Source organism: the organism of the source record quoted next, unplaced genomic scaffold (genome assembly GCF_019419815.1).
Source record: "Pyrus x bretschneideri cultivar Hongxiangsu unplaced genomic scaffold, Pyrus_bretschneideri_v1 Contig12, whole genome shotgun sequence".
NCBI lineage: Eukaryota > Viridiplantae > Streptophyta > Magnoliopsida > Rosales > Rosaceae > Pyrus > Pyrus x bretschneideri.
Window position 1 is genome coordinate 3,815,544 of NW_025999413.1, and position 25,309 is coordinate 3,840,852.

The following is a 25,309-nucleotide window of genomic DNA, read 5'->3' on the forward strand; positions in this document are numbered from 1 at the left end:
AGAAGTTCATGGAAGAGCTCAAGAAGTACTCGGGAGTAAAAAGGAGTCCCATATTTTGTAGTGGATGATGAAAACTTCACATCCCGCAAAAATTGTGACCCATTTGATAACTATTTCGTTTTACTTATGTTTGATTGGCTAATACATCGATCCGGATCCACAGATTATTTAGGTTAATTTTTTCGGAAAGATTACTGGAAAGGAAGAGCTTAGTGGTGCTCAGCCAACTGAGGTCCTTCTGCCTTCGAATCAGCCACAAAATGATACAACTTCCCATCTCAAAGCATTCTCTCTATGTAGCTCTAACAAGAATGTGCAAACTTGGAAACATGTTTTAAATGCTGAGCAATTTCCTTTTGTTAAAAAATTTTGTATGTTGTATTAGTATTGTTAATGACAATCGTTAATCGAGTAAAATCATATTTGAATGTGCAATCTTGATCTAGTCTAATAAAATATCAAATATCCGACAAATGAACGCTCGCCATTCATCTGCATATATGTATTCTTATTTATCCTGCTTTTAGTTTTACCTGATAAAAAAACATTCCTCTGTATTCAGTATTTTAGCGCGCTGATAACAATTCCCAATAAACAATACGGCCAACTTTGTTCAGTCTTTCTAATTTGATGTGAGATTTAAGAGACACAAAGAAGGGGGAAAGAAGTGAAAAATTAATCATAATTTAACCTTCTGCTCCACAGAAGACAATTACTACTCAATGACCACAGCAATTCAATATCCCACTGAGTGGAGCCTATATGATCCTAAAACTCCAGAGCGCTCGGTTTTGCACCAATGCAAGAAGTACCAGATAAATTTCTTTCCGTTGAAAACTTATATAGAATGAAAATTTAATTACAAGTTGTCAGAAATCAAGTTTATATGTACTATCAAATGACACTTTTTGACATGTGGTATTAACAATGAAATCACTTCTTTAGTGTTCTCTTCCGAAGTTGTTGGATTCATCAACGACGCAAACCTTTTCGATCGCGATCAAGTCGTTTCATCGAATACCATCACCTAGAAGGCCAAACATACAAATCCAGAGTAAAAAAAATACAGGTTGCAGGAGAAAAGCAATTTGCCGTATTACAATTTGTCATATCAGATAAAAATAACTTTTGGATGGACTGTCTTATTTTTTATAATCGACAGTACAAAACCAAACTGCTTGATCAAGCAGCTCGAGTCTGTGCATGTTTGTGAGGGAAAAAGATATTCGAGTACTTCAGGAACAAAAATAAATCGTTAAAACGTCTAAAGCTAACCTTCATGTGACTGCAGTAGACTAGAACAGTTATCTTTCCACTAGTCATAAAATACGAAAGATGCATAGCAATATATCGGCAAAGGTGGAATTTGCCTATAACGTAACAAAGTAACACAAATATTTGACTGTAGTTGAAAACTAAAAGCCATTACCACCTACAGATTATCATCATTATGAAAGAAAATGTTACCTTGCCACAAACAGGGCAGCTTTCACTTCTCTCCATCCATTCATATATACAACCAAGGTGAAAATGATGAGAGCATTTTGTCATTATTTTGGGGTTTTCTGGCGTGTATTCTGCATACGACAGCGGAAAAAAAATGAGAATTTATATATCAGAAGTTATATGTACCATAAGGGTACACTTTCCAGAACCATAAACCAATCAAAATTGCAACAAATATTGCAAATCCGCTTAAGTGCGTTTAACACCATATCCTAGCAAAGCTAGAATTTGACGTGAATGGTGGTGAATATCACTACCCAGACCCTTCCCTCCTAGCTTCGGGCCCAACTTAATGGAGCGGAATTTCTAGGGAAGCAAAGCAAAGGCACCATGAAAATGCACCCTTTGCATATGTATTTGAGTTTATTCAATTCGGTAAACAAACATTCGCAATTACCAGAGACTAAACAGGGCGGGGTCATCATTCATGTCGAGTATTTTAAAGTGGAAACAACCATCAGACGCACAAAATGTAAATATGAAGAAACTTTGGTACTAGAGATTGAGGAAGAAGGAGAAACACCAATCAAAGAAACCCAAATAAAAATTACCTTCAAGACATGTTGGGCAAACATCCTCATCCTCCGATGATGTATAGAAGTTCCCAACTCCAGTTGTGGCTTTGGCTGATGATAACTTCATTGAGGACTTGGAACGATGTTCTATTGACCCATCTCCACAAGCAGAGCCATTCCATTTTTCTCCTGTACTCAAACTTTCAGAATCTGCATCAGTATCACTTCTTAGAGGTTCAGCCTCCTCATGAGAGTGGCTTGAGCCCTTCTCCCGCCTAGAAATCAAACCATCCCGCTGTAACTGGATGTATCTAGGGTCAGCATCATAAGGCAAGGGCCTTGGAGGTGAATGATACATGTCAGATAAGGAGTTGTCAAGTGATGCCGAGGAATTCATTGATGCAGCCCCCTGAATGGATGAGGGGATTGAATGCACTTCCCCTCTTCTGAATAATGATGTATACTGCAAAATAAGAGAAGATAGCATGTTATACTTCCATCTTGAAGATTAAAGTTTTTATCATCATTATTAATATCTTAAGAAGCATCAGTTTCAGTTTTTATACTCTTCAAAACTGCTAAACAGTGAGCACCTGCCTAATCGAGCAATCAAAAGTAAACTAGAAAAAAGGGCTTTTAATTTGTTCCAGCAAAATATCCACAGGGTTGTCAATGCAGTAGAAGATAAGTGAGGGCACAAAAGCAGCACTGAGCATAACTACAAATAAACAAAAGACCTATGTCGAAACTTTTATGCATTATAAATATGTGGAACTCAGAAAATAAAAAGGACAAGAAAAAAGAAGAATTAGTTCAGCAATGAGGATGACAAAGGCGGAAGGCATACCACATTTAGAAAGTTCTGAAGAAAACAACGAAGACAGACACATTCCCTATATGCAGAACTGTTCGGATTCACATAATCTTCAAACTCCTCAGCATTCAAACAACAACAAACAGAACCCATTGTGCCAGCTTCAAAATAAATCTCCGCAACAATTCCACACTCTCATTGACCGAAACCAACCAAGCTCCACTTGTGTAATAACCAAAAGAGCGCTAGGAGCAACAACCGTAATTTGACAGGTACGAGAGAGGACACAAAGCTCGCAGAAGTCCCACTGCCTCTGCAGACTAGTACCCTCCCTCTTTTATTTAACAATGTTGAATGCCTCAGTGGTTTTGGTATAACTTAAGGTTATATTCTTCACCTGCAAAATAGAAGACAGTAATGTTCAAGTTTCAAACAAAACAACAACATCGACAAGGAAAGATCTAAGACTCAAGAGTGCTATCCTCTAACAAATTCACCAGTTGCTAAAGACCCAAAAAAATGCAATTCATGTTGATCAGTTTACTGATACATAGAGGTCATACATTTGAAATAAATCAATCATGTCATTGTCCTGTTTCCTGCGAAAGATCGAAAGCACCTAACCAATTGCAGCTACATAATACCATGACTTCAATAATAAGTAAACATAGAAAATTGAGAAGGTCACTATGATTATAATGTTCCACCAAAGAGATATTTTTAGACACAAATTCCCCACATCTATTCAGAAAGCAACCATCTTTTGGTTCCTCACCCTTCCTCTAGTCTGGTGAGAAAGAAAGGCATATACCAACCAACACAAAAATTCAAAGAAATGTGAAGGTCAAGTCAATCTATCCAAAAACTTTAAAAAGTAAATTGTGAAAGGAAAACAAGCAGTTATTCCAATTTTTCAAAGATGATTGAATTAAAAGAATCCAGAAAAACACATAAATCAATGTAATTAGACAGACCCTTTTGCAAAAATCAAATCTTGGAACATCCAAAAGGTTCAAAAAACAAAACCCAATTGAAAAAATCAAATTTGCAGCAATCAGAATGTTCATGGAATAAAACCCACTACCAGAAAAAGAAAACAAATAAAAAAAATCAATCCCTTCTGCAGATATCAATTCATTCCTGATGCATTCAGAATATTCAAAACACTGCAGAAAGCAAATAAATTTCAGAAAAAAATACATATACACATATTTTTAAATTGAATAGTACCTGAAAGAGGTGGGAAGGAAGTGGAAGAAGAGAGATGGAGATTGATATTGGTGGATGGACAGAGACAAGTGCACCAAGGAATCGGAAATTCAGCTGAATTTGGAACTGGGTGTTTTGATAAATAGATGATTAAAAAATCGGGTGCTAAGTTTGGGTGGGTGGGTTGAGTAATTTGGGTCTTCGAATTTGTAAAATTTGTGTTGGACTTTAGTTGTATTTTGGGAGAGATTTTTCGTTGTCATTGGTACATGGTGTGATATATTATGTGTCACTAAATAAATAGTGAGGTATGTGTTCTAAAAAGTTAAGAACTTAAAAAATAAAATTTCCCTTCATTTCTATTAAAACATGTGATGTACCATTTGTATTTCCGTTACAACTAAAAATTTCTCGTATTTTGGATTTTGGGAGATAAAAGCTATGAATGCGCTCCTTTAATCTTTGTCTCCTGACAGTGGGTGGGTGGAAGGAAGAATCTATATTTCCTTCATATTTTATTTTGCATTAACAATGGAAATTAACTTTACTTTAATGATCCCAATCGCAATCCAAATATAAAATAAATAATTCTCCCAAAAAAAAAAAAAGTTTTGTGTTTTTTATTTTTTTATGCCTTAAATTTCAAAATGATCTCTGTATTTTTAATTTTGCCAAATTGGTCTATGTATTTACATTCGTTAGCCAATTCAAGACAATTCGTTAGAGAAACGTTAAAATTGACATATGTCAGGCACGTGAAATGACAAAGAATGTAATCACCCACTAAATAAATACGAAGTCTATCTTTAGAAATTGACATTTCGTTTAATTCACTTGAGTGCTATGCGATTTAGGATATGTTAATTTTAATTGTCTTTTAACATATTGTTTTTAATTGGCTAAAGGATGTAAACATAAGGACCGGTTTAGCCAAATTAAAAACACAATGACTAAATTAGACGATAAAGTAAAACACAGGGACCATTTTGATATTTAAGCCTATTTATTTGGTAGAACCTTAAAAAATTGGTGTCTATTTATTTATCTTTTCTATTGGTGAAGTATAAATTGTCATTACATGTTCACTTGAATTGGCTAGGAGTTGCAATTATTCTGTTCTTTAATTTTTCTTTGTATTTACCCATGGTATTTTTTTTATTGTTAATGATCTGTTTACTTATCAACAACAACTACTAATTTTATCTCATTAAGTGAATCGGCGGTATAAATTCTAGATACCAATGCGTTTGATTTCATAAATTAAGGTAAGACCTACCTTTTTTTTTTCATTTCTTATATGAGAAGTCAAAAAGTTAAAATCATTCTTTGTCCTCTCACACTCATTCTTTCTAATTTTTCATGTGTAATGAGACATATGAAATCATAAGACTTTTTAGACCACATTCGCAGATCAGGTGACGTGTCACCGATAAAAAATAAGCATGTAAATCAACACTTAAATATTAATCTAATCATCAATGGTTAAGTCATATTATTTACAAAGTATAATTTAAACAAATGATCTCACTTGCATTACCCTTTCCCATTTTTGGTAGGATGCATGAATTAGTGGTTGATGATCATATTGATGGTCTATAAAGAGATTAGCAATTTGTGTTGGCTTTTTGGCCAAAATGATCATTGAGATTGACATAACTTCTTAATTTGGTCCTTGATTTTTAAAATCAATAGAAGTGATCATTGAGTTTGTTTACCATAAATCATTTTGGTTATTTTGTGAAAAATCTTCATTGAGTAAGAATAAAATGACAAAACAACCCTCAAATTTTTGTCAAATTATTTTGTCCCATTATTTGTTAAATTGAGAGTATTTTGTTAGTTTGGTCCTTATTTAACAAACACTCTTACAAAAGAACAAAAATGATTGGTATGGACAAACTGAATGACTACTTCTATCGATTTCAAGTTTTAAAAACCAAAGTAAGGAATTTTACTGATCTCATAGACCATTTTAACTAAAAAAAACTTATTTGTTTTTCATCAAAGCGTCGGCCTTGCCGGCCTTGCTATTACATGCAACAAACACCGGGCACCAAATAAATATTACAGTTTGAGAAAGAAACAATAGAAATGGCGCATTATCTTGACAAACACCGCACGCCAAACTCTAATTTTTATTCAAAAAAATCGGTTTAGTAGTAAGGAGAGATTCCTCACTTTTCCACTTCAAGTTTTATGTTCAATTTCTCAATTGTATGAAAAGAAAAATAGATGATTTTAAAGAAGTGATTTTACACGTTTTTTTTTTTTATCTTCGTGCGTACTCATATTTATTTTTAGCCACTAAATTACTGTGATTTTCAAATTTTTGTTTGTTTTCATTTTAGTAGTACGAAACTTTTAGTTAAGAACATTTACTTATGCTGTTAAAGTTTCAAATTTAGTTTCCTTCTTGTATAAAAATAAAGAAACTGACTATTACAAAAAAAAAAAAAAAAACAAATTCAAAACAAATGTCAAGTGAAGCATTACATTTGATTAGTTAAATTTAAAAGGTTGACAAATTGGGGACAAATTGGATTGATACCGTACGTCTTGTCGTAAATTTTAATTTGAATCAAACAAAATTACACGGCTCGTTTCAGTTGTTTAAAAACATCAAATTACCGTTGAACACATTTTCCCCCAAATTCCAAACCCTAATTCTCACAAACTAGCGCAGACACCTCCATTGCCCCCAATCCGCACCCTTTCGCACTCTCCCGGCGCTGGTAGCAGTGTCAGTGTGAGGCGTTTGAAGTAATTTAGCTCCAATTTCAGTTTGCCGGTGCATGAATTAGGAGCTTGAATGTTCGCCGCGGATGGCGATTTAGTTCCTGAAGCTTTTGTTCTCTGAGGAGTCGTGAGAGTCTAGGTTGTATACGGAAGAATGCAGGGCTCGTCGCAGAGCTCTGCGGCGGCTCAGCCGGAGGCGATATTGCAATGGCTTCAGAAGGAAATGGGGTACCGGCCTTTGGGTCCGTACAGTGCTGCTTCTAGCAAATCGCAATTGCCCTCAATCTACTCGATGAGGAAGATTTTCCGTGGGAACATGATACCCATTTGGAATTTCTTGATTACCCGCGTGAAGTCGGAGAACACTGTGAAGAATATTCGGAGGAATATAACGGTTCACGGTGGTGGCGGTGGCGGGGATGGTGGCGCATTGGTAAAATCGGGGAAGGAGGAGGGTACCAGGAGTAAAGGAGGTAGGAGAAAGGAGAAGCTTGGGGAGGGTACGAGTGCGGCGGAGACTAGAGAGGCCGCGCTGCAAGAGAGGGACTTGGCGGCAAAGGAGGTGGAGAAGTTGAGGAACATTGTGAAGAGGCAGAGGAAGGATTTGAAGGCCAGAATGTTGGAGGTTTCAAGGGCCGAGGCTGAACGGAAGAGGATGCTTGATGAACGCTCTAAAAAAAGGTTTGCACTTTTCTGAAAGATTGGCAGTATCCTGTGTACATGATTTGGTTCAGTTGAAAACTTGTTTTGTAAAATCTGTTGTGATATGTGATTATCATCATATACAAGCTTGATATGAGATACGTAGATTATTTAGGGAGGAAATGCTATGCTATTCCTCTTTGCAAGGTTTATTTGAGAATGATCTTATTATTTGAAAAATCGTGTTAGTTCATTGATCCACCCAACAAAAAGATAAACACCTTTTTTTGGAAGGCCGTGTAAATGCAAATGATATTCACAGTATAGTATTTCAATTTTCTAGTTATTCAATGTGGATTGTGGGCTATGTTGATATATCCTTGATCTTAATGCAGGCATAATCAAGTAATGTTGGAGGCTTATTATCAACAGTGTGATGAAGCGGAAAAGATATTTGCAGAGTATCATAAACGTCTTCGTTATTATGTTAATCAAGCAAGAGATGCTCAAAGGTCTGGTGTTGATTCATCTCTTGAATTGGTTAACAATTTTGGTTCAAATAGTGAAAAGGAAGCTGTTTATTCAACTCTTAAGGGCAGTAAAGCGGCAGAAGATGTACTTCTTATTGAAACCACTAAGGAAAGAAATATCCGAAATGCCTGTGAATCTCTTGCAGCACATATGATAGAAAAAATTCGATGTTCTTTTCCCGCATATGAAGGAAGTGGTATTCATTTGAATCCTCAGTTAGAAGCAGCCAGGTTAGGCTTTAATTTTGATGGGGAATTACCCGATGAGGTTAGAGCTGCAATTGTGAATGGGTTGAAGAATCCTCCTCAATTGCTTCAGGCAATTACTTCATACACATCACGGTTGAAATCTCTAATTTCCAGTGAGATAGAGAAAATTGATGTTAGAGCTGATGCAGAAACTTTGAGGTAAATACTTCCTTGTTAGTTCTGTTGGAGATTTGGAGTTTATTCAATTTTCTCTTTGCCTTAGCTTCTACAGACAAGGCTGTTCAACTACAATATACCTTCCTTGTTTTTTCTTTGAAGAGTAACTGAGCCAAAGATTGTTGATAATATGGTCTCCCCCTCCCTGCCCAATCCCCTCGTACCATTAATACTTGCAGCTGCTTGATTTAAATAATAATAGCATACCTTTTTCAAATTCGATCATTTCGGTGTCCGAATTCTCATTCATTCTTCATATGCTTGCCTATTGTTTCATAAATTCCTTAATCAGGTACAAGTATGAGAACAACCGAGTTATGGATGTTTCTTCTCCTGATGTGAGTTCACCATTACACTATCAACTATATGGTAATGGAAAGATAGGAGCGGATGCACCTTCTAGAGGAACTCAACTTATTGAAAGACAGGTTATATTCTTTACTAGATGGTAGCTTTTCATTAATATTTAATTATATTTTCATCTATTCACTTGTATCATCCATCATATCATTCTCATTTCCACTACAAGGATACATTGTTCCTACTCTTTCTTTAAATGATTTATCCCCAAAGTATAATAGTTGGTCTAAACCCTAATTCCATAAACGACCATACTGTTTAAATGAAATAATTGCTCGGTTCCATTTTACCCGTACATTTTCTGCTTTTGTTTTGTTGCAAGAGTTTAACTTGTTATTTCGAATATATTGTTCACAGAAAGCACATGTTCAGCAATTTTTGGCTACTGAAGATGCACTGAACAAAGCTGCAGAAGCTAGGGATCTATGTCAAAAACTTACAAAACGCTTGCATGGCAATAGTGATGTAATTTCTTCAGGAACATCACAAAATGTGGGCAGTCTTAGGCAACTTGAGGTAAATCTTCCTTGCATATTAAAAGTATTAACTACCAATAGTTTGGGTGGAAATAGCACCATGGGCGACAGGTTTGATTAGTTTCAGTCTTTTGATCCTTTTCATAGTTGTGTACTGTATACTAGGTTACTTTTAGCCTGCACTGTGTTATCATCTGGTTTTTTACAGTCTTCCATTTTCTTCATGTAGCTGGAGGTTTGGGCCAAGGAAAGAGAAGTTGCTGGCTTGAGGGCTAGCTTGAATACACTCATGTCTGAAATACAGCGCTTAAATAAATTATGTGCGGAAAGGAAAGAAGCTGAAGATTCTCTGAAAAAGAAGTGGAAGAAGATTGAAGAATTTGATTACCGCAGATCAGAACTTGAAATCATATATACCTCATTACTAAAAGTTAACATGGTAAGGATCTCAGCTTCAATAGTGCTTATAAATTTTCTAGTCACTTCATATACTGCATTGTATAAGCCATGTCTGGTCATTCCATGGAGTGTCGGCTCTTTTTCTTTAAGTTCCAGGCAAAAGTTCATATATATATAATATAAAATTCAAGACAAATTTTTCTAGCAGCCCAACGAGTAGATGGACTCTTTTTTTTATTAAATGAAATCCACTATCTCCTCTTTAGATGCCCAAAGACCCTATTTATATCATATGGTAGAATATTTCAATAGAGGCAGCTAGGATAATGCTTATCTATCTCTTTGTCTTCTGTCGGGAATATTTTCTAATGTTATTTTTGTCTTGGTACTTGGTAGGATGCTGCTGCCTTCTGGAATCAGCAGCCATTAGCCGCACGGGAGTATGCATCAAGCACTATTATTCCTGCATGCACAATAGTCATGGATCTTTCAAATAGTGCAAAAGATCTTATTGAAAGAGAAGTTTCTGCTTTTGACCAAAGTCCTGATAATAGCCTCTACATGCTTCCAGCAACTCCACAGGTTTGTTGAGTAAATTTGTGGCTTTATCATTATTAAAGAATTGTTATTCCTGTAAGTAACACTCTTTACTTTTAAGTTGGCGATTGATTGGTTTAATGCTAGAAAGTAAAAATTGATGAATCTGTTTCTTATATCCCTTATCAGGTTGTCATAATTAGCGACTAATCATAATCTGTATATAATCTCTGTACGATTTTAAAATTCAGGACTTATATAATTTGTGTAAGATCCTGATTATCATGAAGTTTTTCTGACTGTTCTTTTGCTAGAAAATACGAATCTGTCTTTTCTTGTTCACCTTCTATAATCTGTGTATGTAACTATGTAAACCATTAATTACTTTGTATCAGGCACTTTTGGAGTCCATGGGTACAAATGGGTCTACTGGACCTGAAGCTGTTGCTGCTGCAGAAAAAAATGCTGCTATATTAACTGCAAAAGCAGGAGCTAGGGATCCATCAGCAATTCCATCCATATGTCGCATATCTGCTGCCCTTCAGTATCCTGGTGGTGAGTCTTCATTCATCTGCTATGACACTATAGGAATGCCTAAGATTGGAAGGCATTGCCTCCATTATAGGCTTGATTTTGGAAGAAATACATCCTCCCCACTTGTCCCAGGCTTGGCAACAGAAGATCCATTTTGCCTTCTTTTTTGAGTTGTGTGTGTAATGGTTTGTCAATTGCACTTAAGAAGAAAAACAAAATGCATCAGTTTTTTCAATAAATTGGTAAAGCTCACTGCAAAGTTAGATTTCATGCTGGTGAGTATGGAGGTGCTGTTACATGACAGCCTGCAAGGATCTTGTTTTGAATAATTTTAAGCCCCAGTACGCAGTGGGACATTGTGCATAAGTGACCTCGTGCTCCCTAAGCTTGTTACTTGTACCATAGTAATATAAAGATAATCAGTTTGGATTTTAAATTAAGCTTAAAGATGCTTAGCCTGAGTTTAATGAATGCTACCATATGCATGTTCTGATGTGTTATTTTGTTCTATTTCATTATTTGTGTGCCTGCTTAATGGGTGCTTTCAGTTCGAACTAACATTTACTGGATAACAGGTTTGGAGGGTTCAGACGCTGCCCTAGCATCAATCCTAGAGTCCCTGGAATTCTGTTTGAAACTTCGTGGTTCTGAAGCTAGTGTATTGGAGGACTTGGTAAAGGCAATCAATTTGGTCCATACACGACAGGATCTTGTTGAAAGTGGTCATGTGTTGTTGAACCATGCCTATAGAGCTCAACAAGAATATGAAAGGTAAAACTTTACATGGCCTTATTTTACAGGAAACTAGACTGTTATCCTCCAAAACCCGAAGGTTTCAGTAAGTGGACCTCGGTCAAATAATATAAACTAGAATTCCATTTTGAGCATTGTGAGATGAGGGAAAGTGCCAGAAACTGCTTTCTTATTTCATTTGATATTCACATGGTTTGTTGCGCTAGATGTTCTGAATTTTTTTCATCCAGATTCTAAATACATTACATTTTGCTCTTTGTTCTAATCTGTTGTCAAAACTCAGGATGTATAGCTCTGGTGTTACGTTAAATTCATTCTAAATATTAAACCATTCAAATATGTGATGGTTATTAATTAGCATTTTAGGATCTTTGGCTATGTTTTAGATGAACATGCACTTAATTTGTATCTACTATTCTGCAGGACAACGAGCAATTGTTTAAATGTGGCTGCTGAGCAAGAGAAAATTGTCATGGAGAAATGGTTGCCTGAACTTAAGGCTGCAATTTTGAGTGCTCAGAAGTGCTTGGAAGATTGCAACTATGTTAGGGGATTGGTGAGTGACCACCATGCGCGGAGTTAGCCTGCATTTTTTAGTTCTATAGTAGTTGTATAGACAGTCCATTTTTCTACGTTAGCAGTACAAATTCTTTTGTTTTCTTGTTTTTCCCCTCTTTAATTGTCTGAACTGCAATACGTTTCTGCAGCTTGATGAATGGTGGGAGCAACCAGCAGCAACTGTTGTTGACTGGGTCCTAGTCGACGGATTAAACGTTGCTGCCTGGCATAATCATGTGAAGCAGCTCCTTGCATTTTATGATCAGGAGCACTTGTGAATATTAATCGAGTACTCAGCAAACAAGATTTTCTCGGGATCTCCCTGGTCTTCCTGGATCAAGTTTGCCACTTCTACAAGGCCCTGGTCTCATTCATTCTAGCATTACTAAAAACAGCTACAAAGGCCTGGTTAAAACGGCTCAAGCTCGACTTCCTGCTTGGAAGGTGATTCGTCATCTCTTGCTGGTCGGGCCAGTCTTGTTCAGTCTTCCACCTCCGTTATCCCAGTATATGGTATGCAGATAGGGTTTAGGGTTTAGAGTTTAGGTGTGCAGACAGGGTCGGGCCAGGTTTGCCTTCCGAAGTCTCTTAGTGGGCTTGGCTTGAAAAACATGAGGGTTATGAACATCTCTTCTTGCTAAGAATCCTTGGAGATTGATGGAGGGGATAATGGTCTCTGGGCAAAAGTTTTCAGTGGCAAGTACATTGACCATTGGGTCAGTTACTCAATGATAAGACCGCTTTAGGGTCTTCTTGCACTTGGAAAGGTGTTCTTGAAGGGACTAAACTTTTGTATGAAGGGCTACTTTGGCGAATTTGGAATTGGTAATACGGTAAAATTTTGGACTGACAGATGGGCTAAATCATGGTAGCTGCCTGCTCTCCGACGATATGCTTAAGGCTACCGTAGTTGATTATTGTTACAATAATGGTTGGGATGTTGGTAAACACTACTTGTTTTACCAAAGGAGGTTGTTGAACAAATTCTTAGCATTCTAGTTGGTTTTGGTACTTTGGAGGATAAGTGTAGCTGGAGTGGAACACAAATGATGTTAATATGTTGGCCATTAATTCTAGTGGTTTTCCTAATATGTGATAAATCTCATTTGGAATCTTCATATTCCTTCGAAAGTTTAGAGTTTCTTATGGTTGCTCACTCTTGATAAGCTCCTAACTAATGATCAAAGGCTGAAGGGGTTACGATTGATAACCCTAAGTGTTAATGATGTACATGTGGCTTTAAATCAGCGCCTCATGCTGTTAAAGATTGTCATAAGGCAAGAGAAGTTTGGCTGAGGTTGAGGATGTATAATCAACTAAATTGATTTTCATGATTGTCTTCATTTTAATCTCACCACTAATTCACTCGTATTGGGAGGTTTAGAGTGGAGGTTAGGTTTTTTGTTGCTTGTTGGTTAATTTGGTATTGGCGAAATAAAATTTTTTTTAGCAGGATTTTGCAATGTTTGATGAGCCTACAGTTGCTATTTGTGCATATCTTCATGGATGGTTGAAGCCCAATACTCACAAGATTGATAAATGCCGTATGATTGACTCTTTGCTCCATTGAGAAGCTCTTTATCCAAATTGATTTAAGTTTAACGTTGATAATTGTAAGAAGGAAAATAATAATTCTTTGCATAACCAACCGACAGTAGACAAGGGATATGTTGATGTTGATGGTTGTAACCTCTCCTTTCTTTTTTTCTTCTCCCCTTCTGTTTAAACGCTCATGATTTTATCTTTGTAAAGAGAGAGGAAAATGATTTTATCTTTGTAAAGAGAGAAGAAAAAAAGTAAAGAGAGAACAAAAAAATCAAGGAAGGGAGGGGAGAGAAAGAGGGAGGAGAGAGAACATCGTCCTTATAACTTGGGAACCAAGATTGTCTACCCTCTTATTTTTCATCATCTTCCCTCCCCTCCTACCCTCCTACTTTTCAGCCATTGATTTCATGTTAAGTTAATTTAATGCTCCAGATTTTGCCACCTCACTAACAGCTTCAAAGCATCTTTAAAGCCCAATTTCATGACTTCTTTTTGCTACCTTTCCAGCGATAAAATTTTCATTATGACCGGAATACAGGTGGTATACCATGTGTTTTTATATACATGATGGGAAATTTTATTTTTTAAGTTATTAACTTTTTAACACATATTTCCCATCATTTGTATAGCGGATCTTCCACTTTTCCTAAACTTAAATCCCGCCAATTCGATTTCTGGGTCCAAATCGCAATAAGTTTGATCTTCTTACCTTTTGCAACTCTATCCTTATGCCATTTTACACCGCTGCATCTTCATTGGGTCTTCCCAGGTCCAATTATGTAATTTTCTTTGCTTGTTTTTGCACCTTTTCACTATTGGATTTGTATTTTCTTTTTTATGACATGTTGGGGTCCTCTTTTTCCGATTGAATGTGTCCCATTATTTGTTCTTCTAGAGTAATTGATAACAATTTTGAAGTATACTAGTTGATTAAAGCCCGCAACCTCCGTAAAAAAAAAAAACTTCGAAATGTTGATTCTTTTCTCTACCATACCTTTTTCTATATTGCATATACGATTGAGAATGATTGATTATGAAGAAGCAAATAATATCAACAATGATGACTCGAACGAATTCGATTGTACACCGAGTTGTGGTATGGAGTTTGATTCACAAGAAGCAGCCTATAATTTATATAATGCCTACGGACGAGAAGTGGGATTTAGTATTAGAAAAGAGCGTCACTACAAGAATAAGAAACTAATGAAGTCACTTCAAGAATTTTTGCTTGTAGTAAGGAGGGTTTTCGGCTCCAAGATAAGCGGGATTACAAGGCAAAGCAGCCAAGGGCAGAGACACGGACAGGTTGTCATGCTCAAGGGTTAAGAAGTTGAATAGATCTAATGGAAGGTTTTTTGTGCATGAATTTGAGGAACAACACAATCATGCTCTTCAGAAACCAGAGTGAGCCCATATGCTACCATCTCAGCGAAAAATATAAAACTCTCAGGCTGCTGAGTTAGACTTGGCAGAGGAATCTGGTATCCCACTTCGTTCGTCTTATGAGTTGATGGCTAAGCATGTTGGAGGAAGGGAATCTCTTGGTTATACAAAGGTTGATCAGATTAACTATCTTCTGTCTAAATGGCAAAGAAAAATGGTGTATGGTGAAGCAGGAAGCTTGTTGAGATATTTTCAAAGTAAGACAGTTGAAAATCCTTCATTTTTTATGCCGGACGGATACTGAAGAGCAAATAACCAATATATTCGGGGCGGATGCTAAAATGGAAAGTGACTGGTCATTTTGGAGATGTTGTTTCATTTGACACTACCTATAAAACTAATCGAGCAGGTCGTCCGTTTGCCGTGTTTGCTGGCTTGAATCATCATCGAGGACGTGCACATATGCTTGTGAAACATAATGTGCAAGGGAAAGCATTAGAGTGGTTGAAAGGAATAAAGAAGTTGAGAAAAAAATGGGCTAAGACATATGTAAAGATGGCATGGTCTGCAGGAATGACAACTACGGGAATTAGTGAGAGCTTCAATGCTAGGTTAAAAGCGTATTTACAATCTGACTATAATGTGGTACAAATTTTCATGCATTTTGAGAGAGTACTTGATGATTAGAGGTGTAAGGAGTACCAAGCTGAATATAACTTGTGTTATAAGAATGCACAAGTGAAACTTGCAGCTCTGATGGTCAAACAAGCAGGTGATACTTACACGATATAATGTGGTACAATTTTTCATGCATTTTGAGAGAGTACTTGAAGCTGAATATAACTTGTGTTATATGAATGCACAAGTGAAAGTTGCAGCTATGATGGTCAAACAAGCAGGTGATACATACACGATATAATGTTGTACAAATTTTATTGCATTTTGAGAGAGTACTTGATGATCAGAGGTGTAAGGAGTACCAAGCTGAATATAACTTGTGTTATAAGAATGCACAAGTGAAAGTTGCAGCTATGATGGTCAAACAAGCAGGTGATACTTATACGGTATAATGTCGTAAATTTTCATGCATTTTGAGAGAGTACTTGATGATCAGAGGTGTAAGGAGTACCAAGCTGAATATAACTTGTGTTATAAGAATGCACAAGTGAAAGTTGTAGCTATGATGGTCAAACAAGCAGGTGATACTTACACGAAAGCAATATTTGAGGATTTTCAAGAACAATACGGGGAAGTTCCAGCTATAATGGATTAATGATGTTCCCAACTTGAACAATGCCACTGTTGTCCAAGCAAAAGGATTAAAGAAGAGAGAGACTTGTCGGGGAAGAAGACGACTTAAGAGTTGTTTGGGAAAAGCTATAGCCAAAAGGAAGCCTTCATCTAACTCCCATTCATCAAAGGTAAAGTTTTTAATTTTCTAAAAATTATAATAGCAGTAAACTAAGTCATATGGTTTACTTATCTATATTGTGACATCCTAAAGGAAACTTGTATTCCAAAGGAGACCGTTGCAGTGGGATGTTATATTGCTTCTCCTCCACCTTTTTTTTGTGCTCCCGTGATGGCTGAACCAAGGGGACCTTTTCCAGTGGTGCATACTTTGAATTCGGTGAGTGGCAATTTTCATAGTCACAGGGACATGACATGCTTAATTCCATGCCATGGATGACATATGAAGAGCCTCAGTATAGTACATTTCAAGAGCTACTCCAAACAAATCCCACTGGTTATTCCTTTGCACACCAAGATTTTCAAGCATTTAATGGTCAAGTAAAGCTTTCAGATATATTTCATATATTTTTATTGTTTTTGTTATGTTCATGGTATAATTTTATTTGTATCCTTAAAAAACTATTGTAGGCTTTGAATTTGAATGTAAGCGGTGACCACTGGAGATGAAAAGACGAAGCCAACTTATTGTTATTGCAGAAGCAGCTATGCCATACATAGAGATTGCAAAAAGCCAACTTATAGTTATTTTGGACATTCTTGAGTCTGCATTACCAAAGGCTTAATTGAAAATTTTGCTTCTATTGTAAAGTACAAGAGGTTGTAGGCAAAGTTATTGAGTTATATAGTTTTGGATCCTGTTGGTTTTTGCAAAAGAAATTTTGTGTGTGTAATTTTGAATCTACAAATTCTGTGCTTATTAATTTTGAATATGCAGAAAAGTTCTGCTTGTAATGGAAGCATATATTGGCATGAAATCTCATTTTCCAACCAAGGCGCTCTTACTTTTGTTTTAGCATCAAAACATGATATAAAACAAAGCAATGCAAAATGCTTATTAGAAACAAAAACATCTTAAAAGAAGATAGGAGGGGGGCATGAAAGGTAGCAGAAAAAGCCTGGAAAATTGGGCTTTAAAGTTCCTTTGGAGCTGTTGGTGAGGTGACAAAATCTTGAGCTCTAAATTAACTTGTCATGAAATCAATGGCTGAAAAAGTAGGAGGGAATGGAAGGAGATGGAAAGTATAAGGTGGGACAGTCTTGGTCCCCAAGTTATAAGGACGGTATTCTCTCCTCCTTTCTCTCCCCTCCTTTCCCTCCTCTCCTAGATTTTTTTTCTTCTCTCTCTACCTTTTTCTTCTCTTTCTTTACAAAGATAAAATCTTGAGCGTTTGAACAGGAGGGAAGAGAAAAAAAAGAAAGGATAGCTTACAACCATCAACATCAACATAAAGAGAGAGAAGAAAAAAAATTTGGGAGGAGGGAACACTGTCCTTATAACTTGGTCCCTTGTACCGTTTGGTATGTGGGATGAGATGAAACGCAATGGGATGGGACGCACTCGTCCCACGTTTGGTGGGCCAATTTGCCTGGGATGCGCTATCCCCTGGAACGGATTTTAGTCAATTTTTTGTGCCACCCTCCCCCCTGGAACGACTTGTTCCAGCCGATGGAACACAAAATTATAACTTTTTGGACAAAAATTCCCCTCATTTTTTCATCAATTTCACTTTGAAAATTAAACAAAATTAATCAAAATTCCAGAGATCTCTCCATTTCTGCACAATTAGCATAAAATATTCATTAAAAATCGAAATTTACCTCAACAGATCAACTCAAAAATTGAGTTCTCTTGTTTTTCCGGGAAATCAAGCTTCTTTGATCTCACTTCAAATTTTTTGGGAAACTAAGTGGCAAAAACCTAACAAAAAGTAATTTTCTCTGCGTTTGATTTCTATATTCAAAGAAGAAAAACAGCAAAACAAAGAAAACCCAGATTGGATAAAGGGTTCCTGAGAAAGCCAAAGAGAGGAAATTTTTTGGGGAAATAAATAGGAAGAACAGAAGGGTACCGGGGAAAGCCGGTGAAAGGATGTGGCTGACGCAGTCACTTGAGGGATGGGACAGCGAGGATTAGGCGGAAGATGTGAGGGATGACGTTGAACTCGTAGGAGGTGGCTTAGGTAAGGTCGAACTCGTCGGAGTGGATGGGTACGATTGTCATTTAATTTTTCGTTCCATTCCGGCTTGAGCGTACACCAAACGTAGTATGGAGCCTCCGTTCGGTTCCATTTCATTTTGTCCCATTCTATTCCGTTTCATCCTGTCTGTGTACCAAATGGTACCTTATTGAAAGAAAGGAAATGATTCTGCTTGGCTTAATACCACTTCAGTCCAATTGTCTACTTGTTCTGGAAATTGACAACTCCATGTGATGAAAAAACATCTCATGTTTATTGTAAGGATGAAAAGTGATGCTTTACACTATTACATTTAAAGTGATTAGAAATTTCGTGAAAATTTACAATATCTCATTGAATTGATGAACATATATGGAGAAACAAAATTTTATACTTTCATCTACTACATTGATGCTTAGGCGCACTGAAAGTCACCCAAAACCCTAAAATTCTCCTCATGAATTATGTGTCTAATATTTTTCAGAGTTGTTATCAGCACTTGCAAACAGTGTTTTATGCATGTCGGTCTGGAAGTTATCTATGAAATTATTTTAAAATGTTAATAAAAATTATCTTTTCTTATTCTCGGTAGGCGGCTACCTCCCTAGAATCTCAAAATATTTTAAATTCACTCATGTACAATGAGAAAGTGCCATATGACAGGTTTGACACAATTTCCTCACTCCCCCACACGGCAGCCCTAAACTCGCCCGTGATGAGAAGACATGACATGTCTTTTGCGAATGACAGGGAATTAGACAAAACCATCCCTTCTTTGTTTCAACAATTATTATGAATTATCGTATACCGATGAACATGTAAATAGATAAGATAGCTACTCATTTTCACCATAAAAGGAAAACATTTCATCACAAGATTGCGGTGGGGATAGAGAGGGTTGTGGTTGTGGTTGTCGTAGATAAACCTAGGTTTCGTCACAAAGCAGGAGATTGAATTAAGAACAAAACAAACAGATTGCGGGTAGCAAAAGACAAATTTTTTAATGTGTCGGGAATACTGTTTGGTACATCGAGTGTAATAATACAATTGGTTAGAAATTTGTTAAAAAAAAAAGAAATTTCCAACTATTTATATCATATGGTGTATCAAACCGTGTTTCCGATATCAATGAGATTTGGATGTTCACGCATACAAATAAAGCCCCTTATTAATGTCACATTATTATGTCTTGCTAAGATCTTTATTTATTCCCTACAAGTTCCATATGAGAAATGCTAAAGAGACTCTCTATGAACTATCTGTTTGTCACTTCATGTTTTTAACATAATGTTTTTTTAATGTTAGCACTAAAATTGACTGTAAATTGTAAGGTGACAGAGAGTCTATATAGAGTGCCACTTTAAGAGAGTCTCCTTAACATTTCTCATACCATATTCTGACATCATGAAAAGTAGCCATTTTTTATTTTAAGTTTTGGTTTTCACACGTATTTATGTCTTGCGAGACAACCACAAATAAATCTTTCTGTATGTACAACTTTTATCAAGTTTAAGAGTTATAATTAAAATATTCCCAGTTGTATATATTTATATGTTTTTAGTCAGTATAGTTGGAGCTAATCATTTGTGTGTACGTGATAGATATCCTCGGTTACACAACATAATCTCACAAGAATGTCATAGCCAATAAAGTAGGCTCCTATGCATCATTTGTTTCTGTGTGAAGAGACAACACGAATAAATACATGCAGCAACCTATTGTTGCTCATGGTGTACAGCTTCAGACTCATGAAATTTGTAGCCACTCTACATATCTCGTACATTAAATGTGTCGAACTTGGTACATCAAGTGTCATAATGCAAATAATTAAAAAATAAGATTTCAAATCTTTTTTATTTCAAGTTTCTCACCTAACCGGGACCCAATTATTCTCTTTGGGACTTTTACAGCAACAAAGAAACAACCTCAATCTACTTGCCCACCATCCCATACCTTTTTTTTCTTGTCTGTTTTGGTGGTAGGGAATGAAACTTATCTACGTTCACTTCTTCTGGTTTGCATTTGACTGGTTTTTCCATTAGTGTAAAAACGAAGCTTGATGGACTGATGCAGTGCATGGGGAACAAATATATTTAAGGTTTAGTGACTTCTCATCTCTTAAAATCTTTGTGACCTTCTCTTTTAATTGAATTGCCTAGTAACTATCCTACTCTTAAATATTTAGTATACCAATGTTTGTAATTTCCCTATTAATTTAAAAGGCTCCATATGCATCCTTAAAGATTTAGTATACCAATGTTCGTAATTTCCCTATTAATTTAAAAGGCTCCATATGTATCCTTAAAGTAGTGAAATTAGTGAATTAAAGTTAATATAAGAAGAGAGTGAGTTTTCTCCTTAAAATCAAGTGTGAGAATTGGTCGTGTCAAGTGAATCCACGATTAGCGACGTGAGTGAATATGTTGCTCCTGGTCGAGTGATTCCCAGGTTCTATTTTTGTAGAGAAGTGAGTGATTCCGTCCCACCTGGTTGAGCGATTCCCAGGTTACTATTCCTTGTCTTTTCGAGACCCTTGGTCTTTTCTGCATCAAGTGGCATAAGATAGAGATGACAATTCAAACCGTTAAACCCGATAACCGTAGATAACTGCCCGAATGTAGTTGATTTGGGTATATTATGGATATGGGGAAAAAACGTGAACATTAATCTGTTATGGTTTTGGATATGGTTATAAGGGTCCCCAATCTGTATTCGTCCCCAAATCCGAACCGATTGAATAATATATAATATATAGTATAATAGTTTATGTAATGTGTGTGTGTGTATATATATATATTGTATTTGAGGGAAGCTATACCATCATTACCATATTCATTATTCGCCGCATAATATATTTAGTATAGGGAAGTGTCATTGACACTCAAAAAATCTTATTCTACATTCCTCACAAGTGTATTTTTCTTTCTAAATATAGAAAGTTTGGAGTGTAGAATGTGAAATTTAGAGTGCCAACAACAATTCCCTTAGTATATAATATAATAGTATTTCGCTAAAAAAATATAATAGTATTCAACGAACCCTATACTATATTCCTTATGCATCAAATGCTATACTATAATCATTATGCATCAAACATAATGTTTATGGGAGATATCAACAGACCAAATCATTAATGTTTTATTCAATGCTCTTATTTTTGTACTCTACAAAATTCATTTATTGTTATGTTTTATTTATTTATTATCAGAGGTGGCTATTGAATAACAAAATTAGTATTCACTAAATTATTGTGCGTCAATTGGATGAATATAATTTTTTGTTTTTGATGAAGATGGATATAACCGTTAACTGATAAGAAATTCGTTACCCAGTGAGTATTGATGGTTATTTTGTGGTTATGGATATGGTTAATTATCATGGTTATGGGAATGGATATAGGATTTTCGTCCCCAAACCGAACCGTTGCCATCCCTAGCATCAGAGCAGGTTTTCCGTTGTGAAGTTAAATGGAAAAAAAAATCGTGTTGTTGATTCTACACTTCTTCAAATTTCAGTTCTCTTTGTCCGAGTCACCCAAAAGGTTACCTATAATTGGAAAGGTTTGCGAGTCCACTTTCCAATAGAACAGACAGTGCCTCAATCAAATTTTTTCGAAGCAATTTGCTAGCAAATAGTGACAGGTGTACGTTTTGTGCAAAATATGCAAGGCGCGGTTTCTTTTTCAACGAAGAGATATACCAACCTTTTGTTTCAATGAATAATAATCAAGTATATGAAAACCACTCTAGTATGATATTTATGGGGGAATATCTGTTTCATTCACAAAGAATTGATTGGAATTTGCCTCCACTATATGAAGAGTATTCGGAGGATGGTGTTTTGATGATTCATATCCAAACAGGTGCTAACATTGAAGTGAATGTTGAAGAACACGCTTTGATAGATATTTCCAGCTTGGAAAGTTCAGAATACGAAGGATTTGGACTTTTTCAAGATGAGAAGATTGATAGTCCAATGTTAAGTTCATCAATAAGCTACGGGCATGTAAAAGTGTGGTCACGACCAAGTGATGAAGGAGCTGTTCAAATTTGCTTTTTAATTCTCTAGCACATTGTTAAAGATCAAGTTTTGGGGACAGTACAACCGATGGCATATCGTTGGGAAGGTCGAAAACCTAAGTTCAAATCAAGATTAAAAAGATACAAACTCGAGGACGAGTTTTTTCGAGAAGAGTAGAATGTTGCAGTGCATGGGGAACAAATATATTTAAGGCTTTAGTGATTTCTTATCTCTCAAAAACTTTGTGACCTTCTCTTTTGATTGAATTGCCTAGTAACTATCCTACTCTTAAATATTTAGTATACCAAAGCTTTGTAATTTTCCTATTTAAAGGGCTCCAAATGTATCTTTAAGGTAGTCAATTAGTGAATTAAAATTAATCCAAGAAGAGAGAGAGTTTTCTCATTCCTTAAAATCAAGTGAGACTTGGTCGTGTCGAGAAGAAGAAAATGATGCAGTGCATGGAGAACAAACACATTTAAGGCTTTCGTGGCTTCTCATCTCCCAAAACTTTTGTCACCTTCTTTTTTATGAGTTGCCTAGTAACTATCCTAATATTAAATATTTACTGTGCCAATGCTTTGTAATCTCCCTATTTAAAGGGCTCCAAATGTATCTTTAAGGTAGTCAATTTTAGTGAATTAAAACTAATCCAAGAAGAGAGTGAGTTTTCTCCTTTCTTAAAATTAAGTGTGAGACTTGGTCGTGTCGAGTGAATCCACGATTAGCGACGTGAGTGATTTTATTGCCCCTAGTCGAGTGATTCTCAGGTTCTATACTCGTAGAGACGTTCAGCGAATCCATTGCCGCTGGTTGAGTGATTCCTAGGTTACTACCCCTTGTCTTGTCGAGACCCTTGGTCTTTTCTATGTCAAGTGGCATTAGAGCAGGTTTTTCGCCGCAGTTAAAGATCATGGCTATGATTATCAATCCGTTTCAAGATCACATCATTAAAGAGATTAGTTTTGTCGATTGGAATTCTCCATCAATTTATGATAAATATGATGATGACGACGAGTGTACCATTGATGTGGCTCATCAAGGAGTTTATCTGTTGCTAGGAGATGAAGGCTTTGTGGATTGGGGTTATCCACATAATATGAGTACAATGGCTGAAACATTTTACATGTAGCTTCATAAAGAGGAACTAAGGTGTTCTTGCTTTGGACTAACATGGAAGTGGAGTTCAAAGGAATATTTTGTGTGACAGAACAACTTGACAGCTCTGGTTTTGCTTTTGCTATTGTGGCTGTTTGTGGAAAAAATTGAAAGGTATCTAAAAGATCGAGTTAAAAAAAAATCAAAGGAAACTCGAGACGAGTTTTTGTTGGAGAAGAGGAAAATGATGCAGTGCATGAAGAACAAATATATTTAAGGTTTTCGTGGCTTCTCATCTTCCAAAACCTTTGTGACCTTCTCTTGTAATTGAATTGCCTAGTAACTATCCTACTCTTAAATATTTAGTATATCAATGCTTTGTAATTTCCCTATTTAATGGGCTCCATATGTATCCTTAAAGTAGTGAAATTGGGGTTGTTTGTTTGACATCCTTAGCTAGGATTGGACTAGCTAAGACTAATAACTCACATTTGGCATGACTATGGACTAAGGTAAATGGGACTAGCCCGGGCTCGCATGGACTACCGGTCTCGTTAAGTCGTCCTAATTAAAAGCATGGGATTGCTAAGAACCTCAATGTGCTGCTTCCCTCGCCGTCTCCTTCGAGTGAATTGGTGGGAGCGAACCGTTGTTCGTCAAAGCTATTGATCCGCCGGTGAGCTTCCAGAACAAGTCTCCTCTTTCTCTCTCTCTCTCTCTCTCTCTCTCTCTCTCTCTCTCTCTCTCTTTCTCGGATCGATATGGGAATTGGGGGATGAACTTGGTAATCAGAGCTGCTCATGAACTTGGTAATCAGAGCTGCTCATGAACTTGGTTAATTTGCCTTAAAAATTGATAATTATTTCTCTTGAATTGAAGAAGAACCATCTGGCTGTTCCGTTTTTCCGTGTTGATGTTGTGCCCATTGGATGCAGTCAAGAAATTCTGATAAAAAATTTTGAAGCTCATGCTGAAGCTCTGCCATGGTAGCTTGACAACTATGTCCTATTTCTGATGGGTGAGTGGGTCGGCGCACGAGAGGGTTGAAAAAGCACTGCCCAGATGAAGATTGAAGACGATGGAACAAATTGTCAAATTTCGGTTTTGTCAAGAGGATAAAACGGTGGTGTTCTACTGGATTTGATCTTTATTATTTATTTTTTTAATTAGTTTTTAGTTTTTCTTTTGTAAAGCAAGTGTGGATTAAAAATGAAAAAAAAAAAAAAAACGATTTGAGTCATAAAATAGTTTAGTCCGACACTGTACCAAACACTTCATTATTCTTATCTTACTTAGTTCAAGCCAAGCCAGTCCAGCTTAGTCCCTAAGGCTAGTCCAGTCCGAGATAGTCCTGGGCAACAAACGCATCTTTAGTGAATTAAAGTTAATCTAAGAAGAGAGTGAGTTTTCTTCTCCTTAAAATCAAGTGTGAAACTTGGTCGTGTCGAGTGAATATACGATTAGCCACATGAGTGAATCAGTTGCCCCTGATCGAGTGATTCACAGGTTCTATCTTCGTAGAAACGTGAGTGATTTCGTTCCCTTTGGTTGAATGATTCACATGTTACTATCCCTTATCTTTTCGAGACCCTCGGTCTTTTATGCATAATGGACCCCAGGTTGTAATTCCAAAATAGTCATTCCAATTTGCCTGTCAATCACAATTCCTTTGTTGTGCTAATTTTGTCGTGAACGTGTAAAATAGCCAACCAGTGTCCTTTTTATATCTAAAAAAATTGTATAATCCTACAGAGAATATTTATATTAGGCCTCGGCAATTGATATAAAAGGCACAACCTGTATGAACACATTCTTAGAGTCAATAATATCAGAGATT

The 25,309-nt window shown here is 36.3% G+C and overlaps 2 protein-coding genes across 3 annotated transcripts; one reads left to right on the forward strand and one right to left on the reverse strand.

The window, feature by feature from the left end:
• Nucleotides 1-809: 809 nt before the first annotated feature.
• On the reverse strand, nucleotides 810-4,226 carry LOC103966776 (E3 ubiquitin-protein ligase At3g02290). 2 transcript variants are annotated; one of them, XM_009379987.2, is made up of 5 exons: nucleotides 4,066-4,226; nucleotides 2,869-3,232; nucleotides 2,058-2,484; nucleotides 1,468-1,577; nucleotides 810-1,027 (listed from the first exon to the last, which is right to left on the reverse strand). In XM_009379987.2, exons 2-5 carry the CDS (start codon nucleotides 2,986-2,988, stop codon nucleotides 1,001-1,003), a joined length of 684 nt encoding a protein of 227 aa, XP_009378262.1. In that variant the 5' UTR covers nucleotides 2,989-3,232; nucleotides 4,066-4,226; the 3' UTR covers nucleotides 810-1,000. The 2 variants fall into 2 exon arrangements, with proteins under 2 accessions (XP_009378262.1, XP_048433977.1); XM_048578020.1 differs by lacking the exon at nucleotides 810-1,027 and having other exon boundaries at nucleotides 1,127-1,577.
• A 2,424-nt stretch (nucleotides 4,227-6,650) lies between these two features.
• Nucleotides 6,651-13,113, forward strand: LOC103966785 (AUGMIN subunit 5). The gene is made up of 10 exons (XM_009379994.3): nucleotides 6,651-7,461; nucleotides 7,818-8,360; nucleotides 8,671-8,806; nucleotides 9,096-9,254; nucleotides 9,444-9,653; nucleotides 10,010-10,195; nucleotides 10,546-10,705; nucleotides 11,260-11,455; nucleotides 11,861-11,993; nucleotides 12,145-13,113. Exons 1-10 carry the CDS (start codon nucleotides 6,935-6,937, stop codon nucleotides 12,271-12,273), a joined length of 2,379 nt encoding a protein of 792 aa, XP_009378269.1. The 5' UTR covers nucleotides 6,651-6,934; the 3' UTR covers nucleotides 12,274-13,113.
• The last annotated feature ends 12,196 nt before the right edge of the window (nucleotides 13,114-25,309 follow it).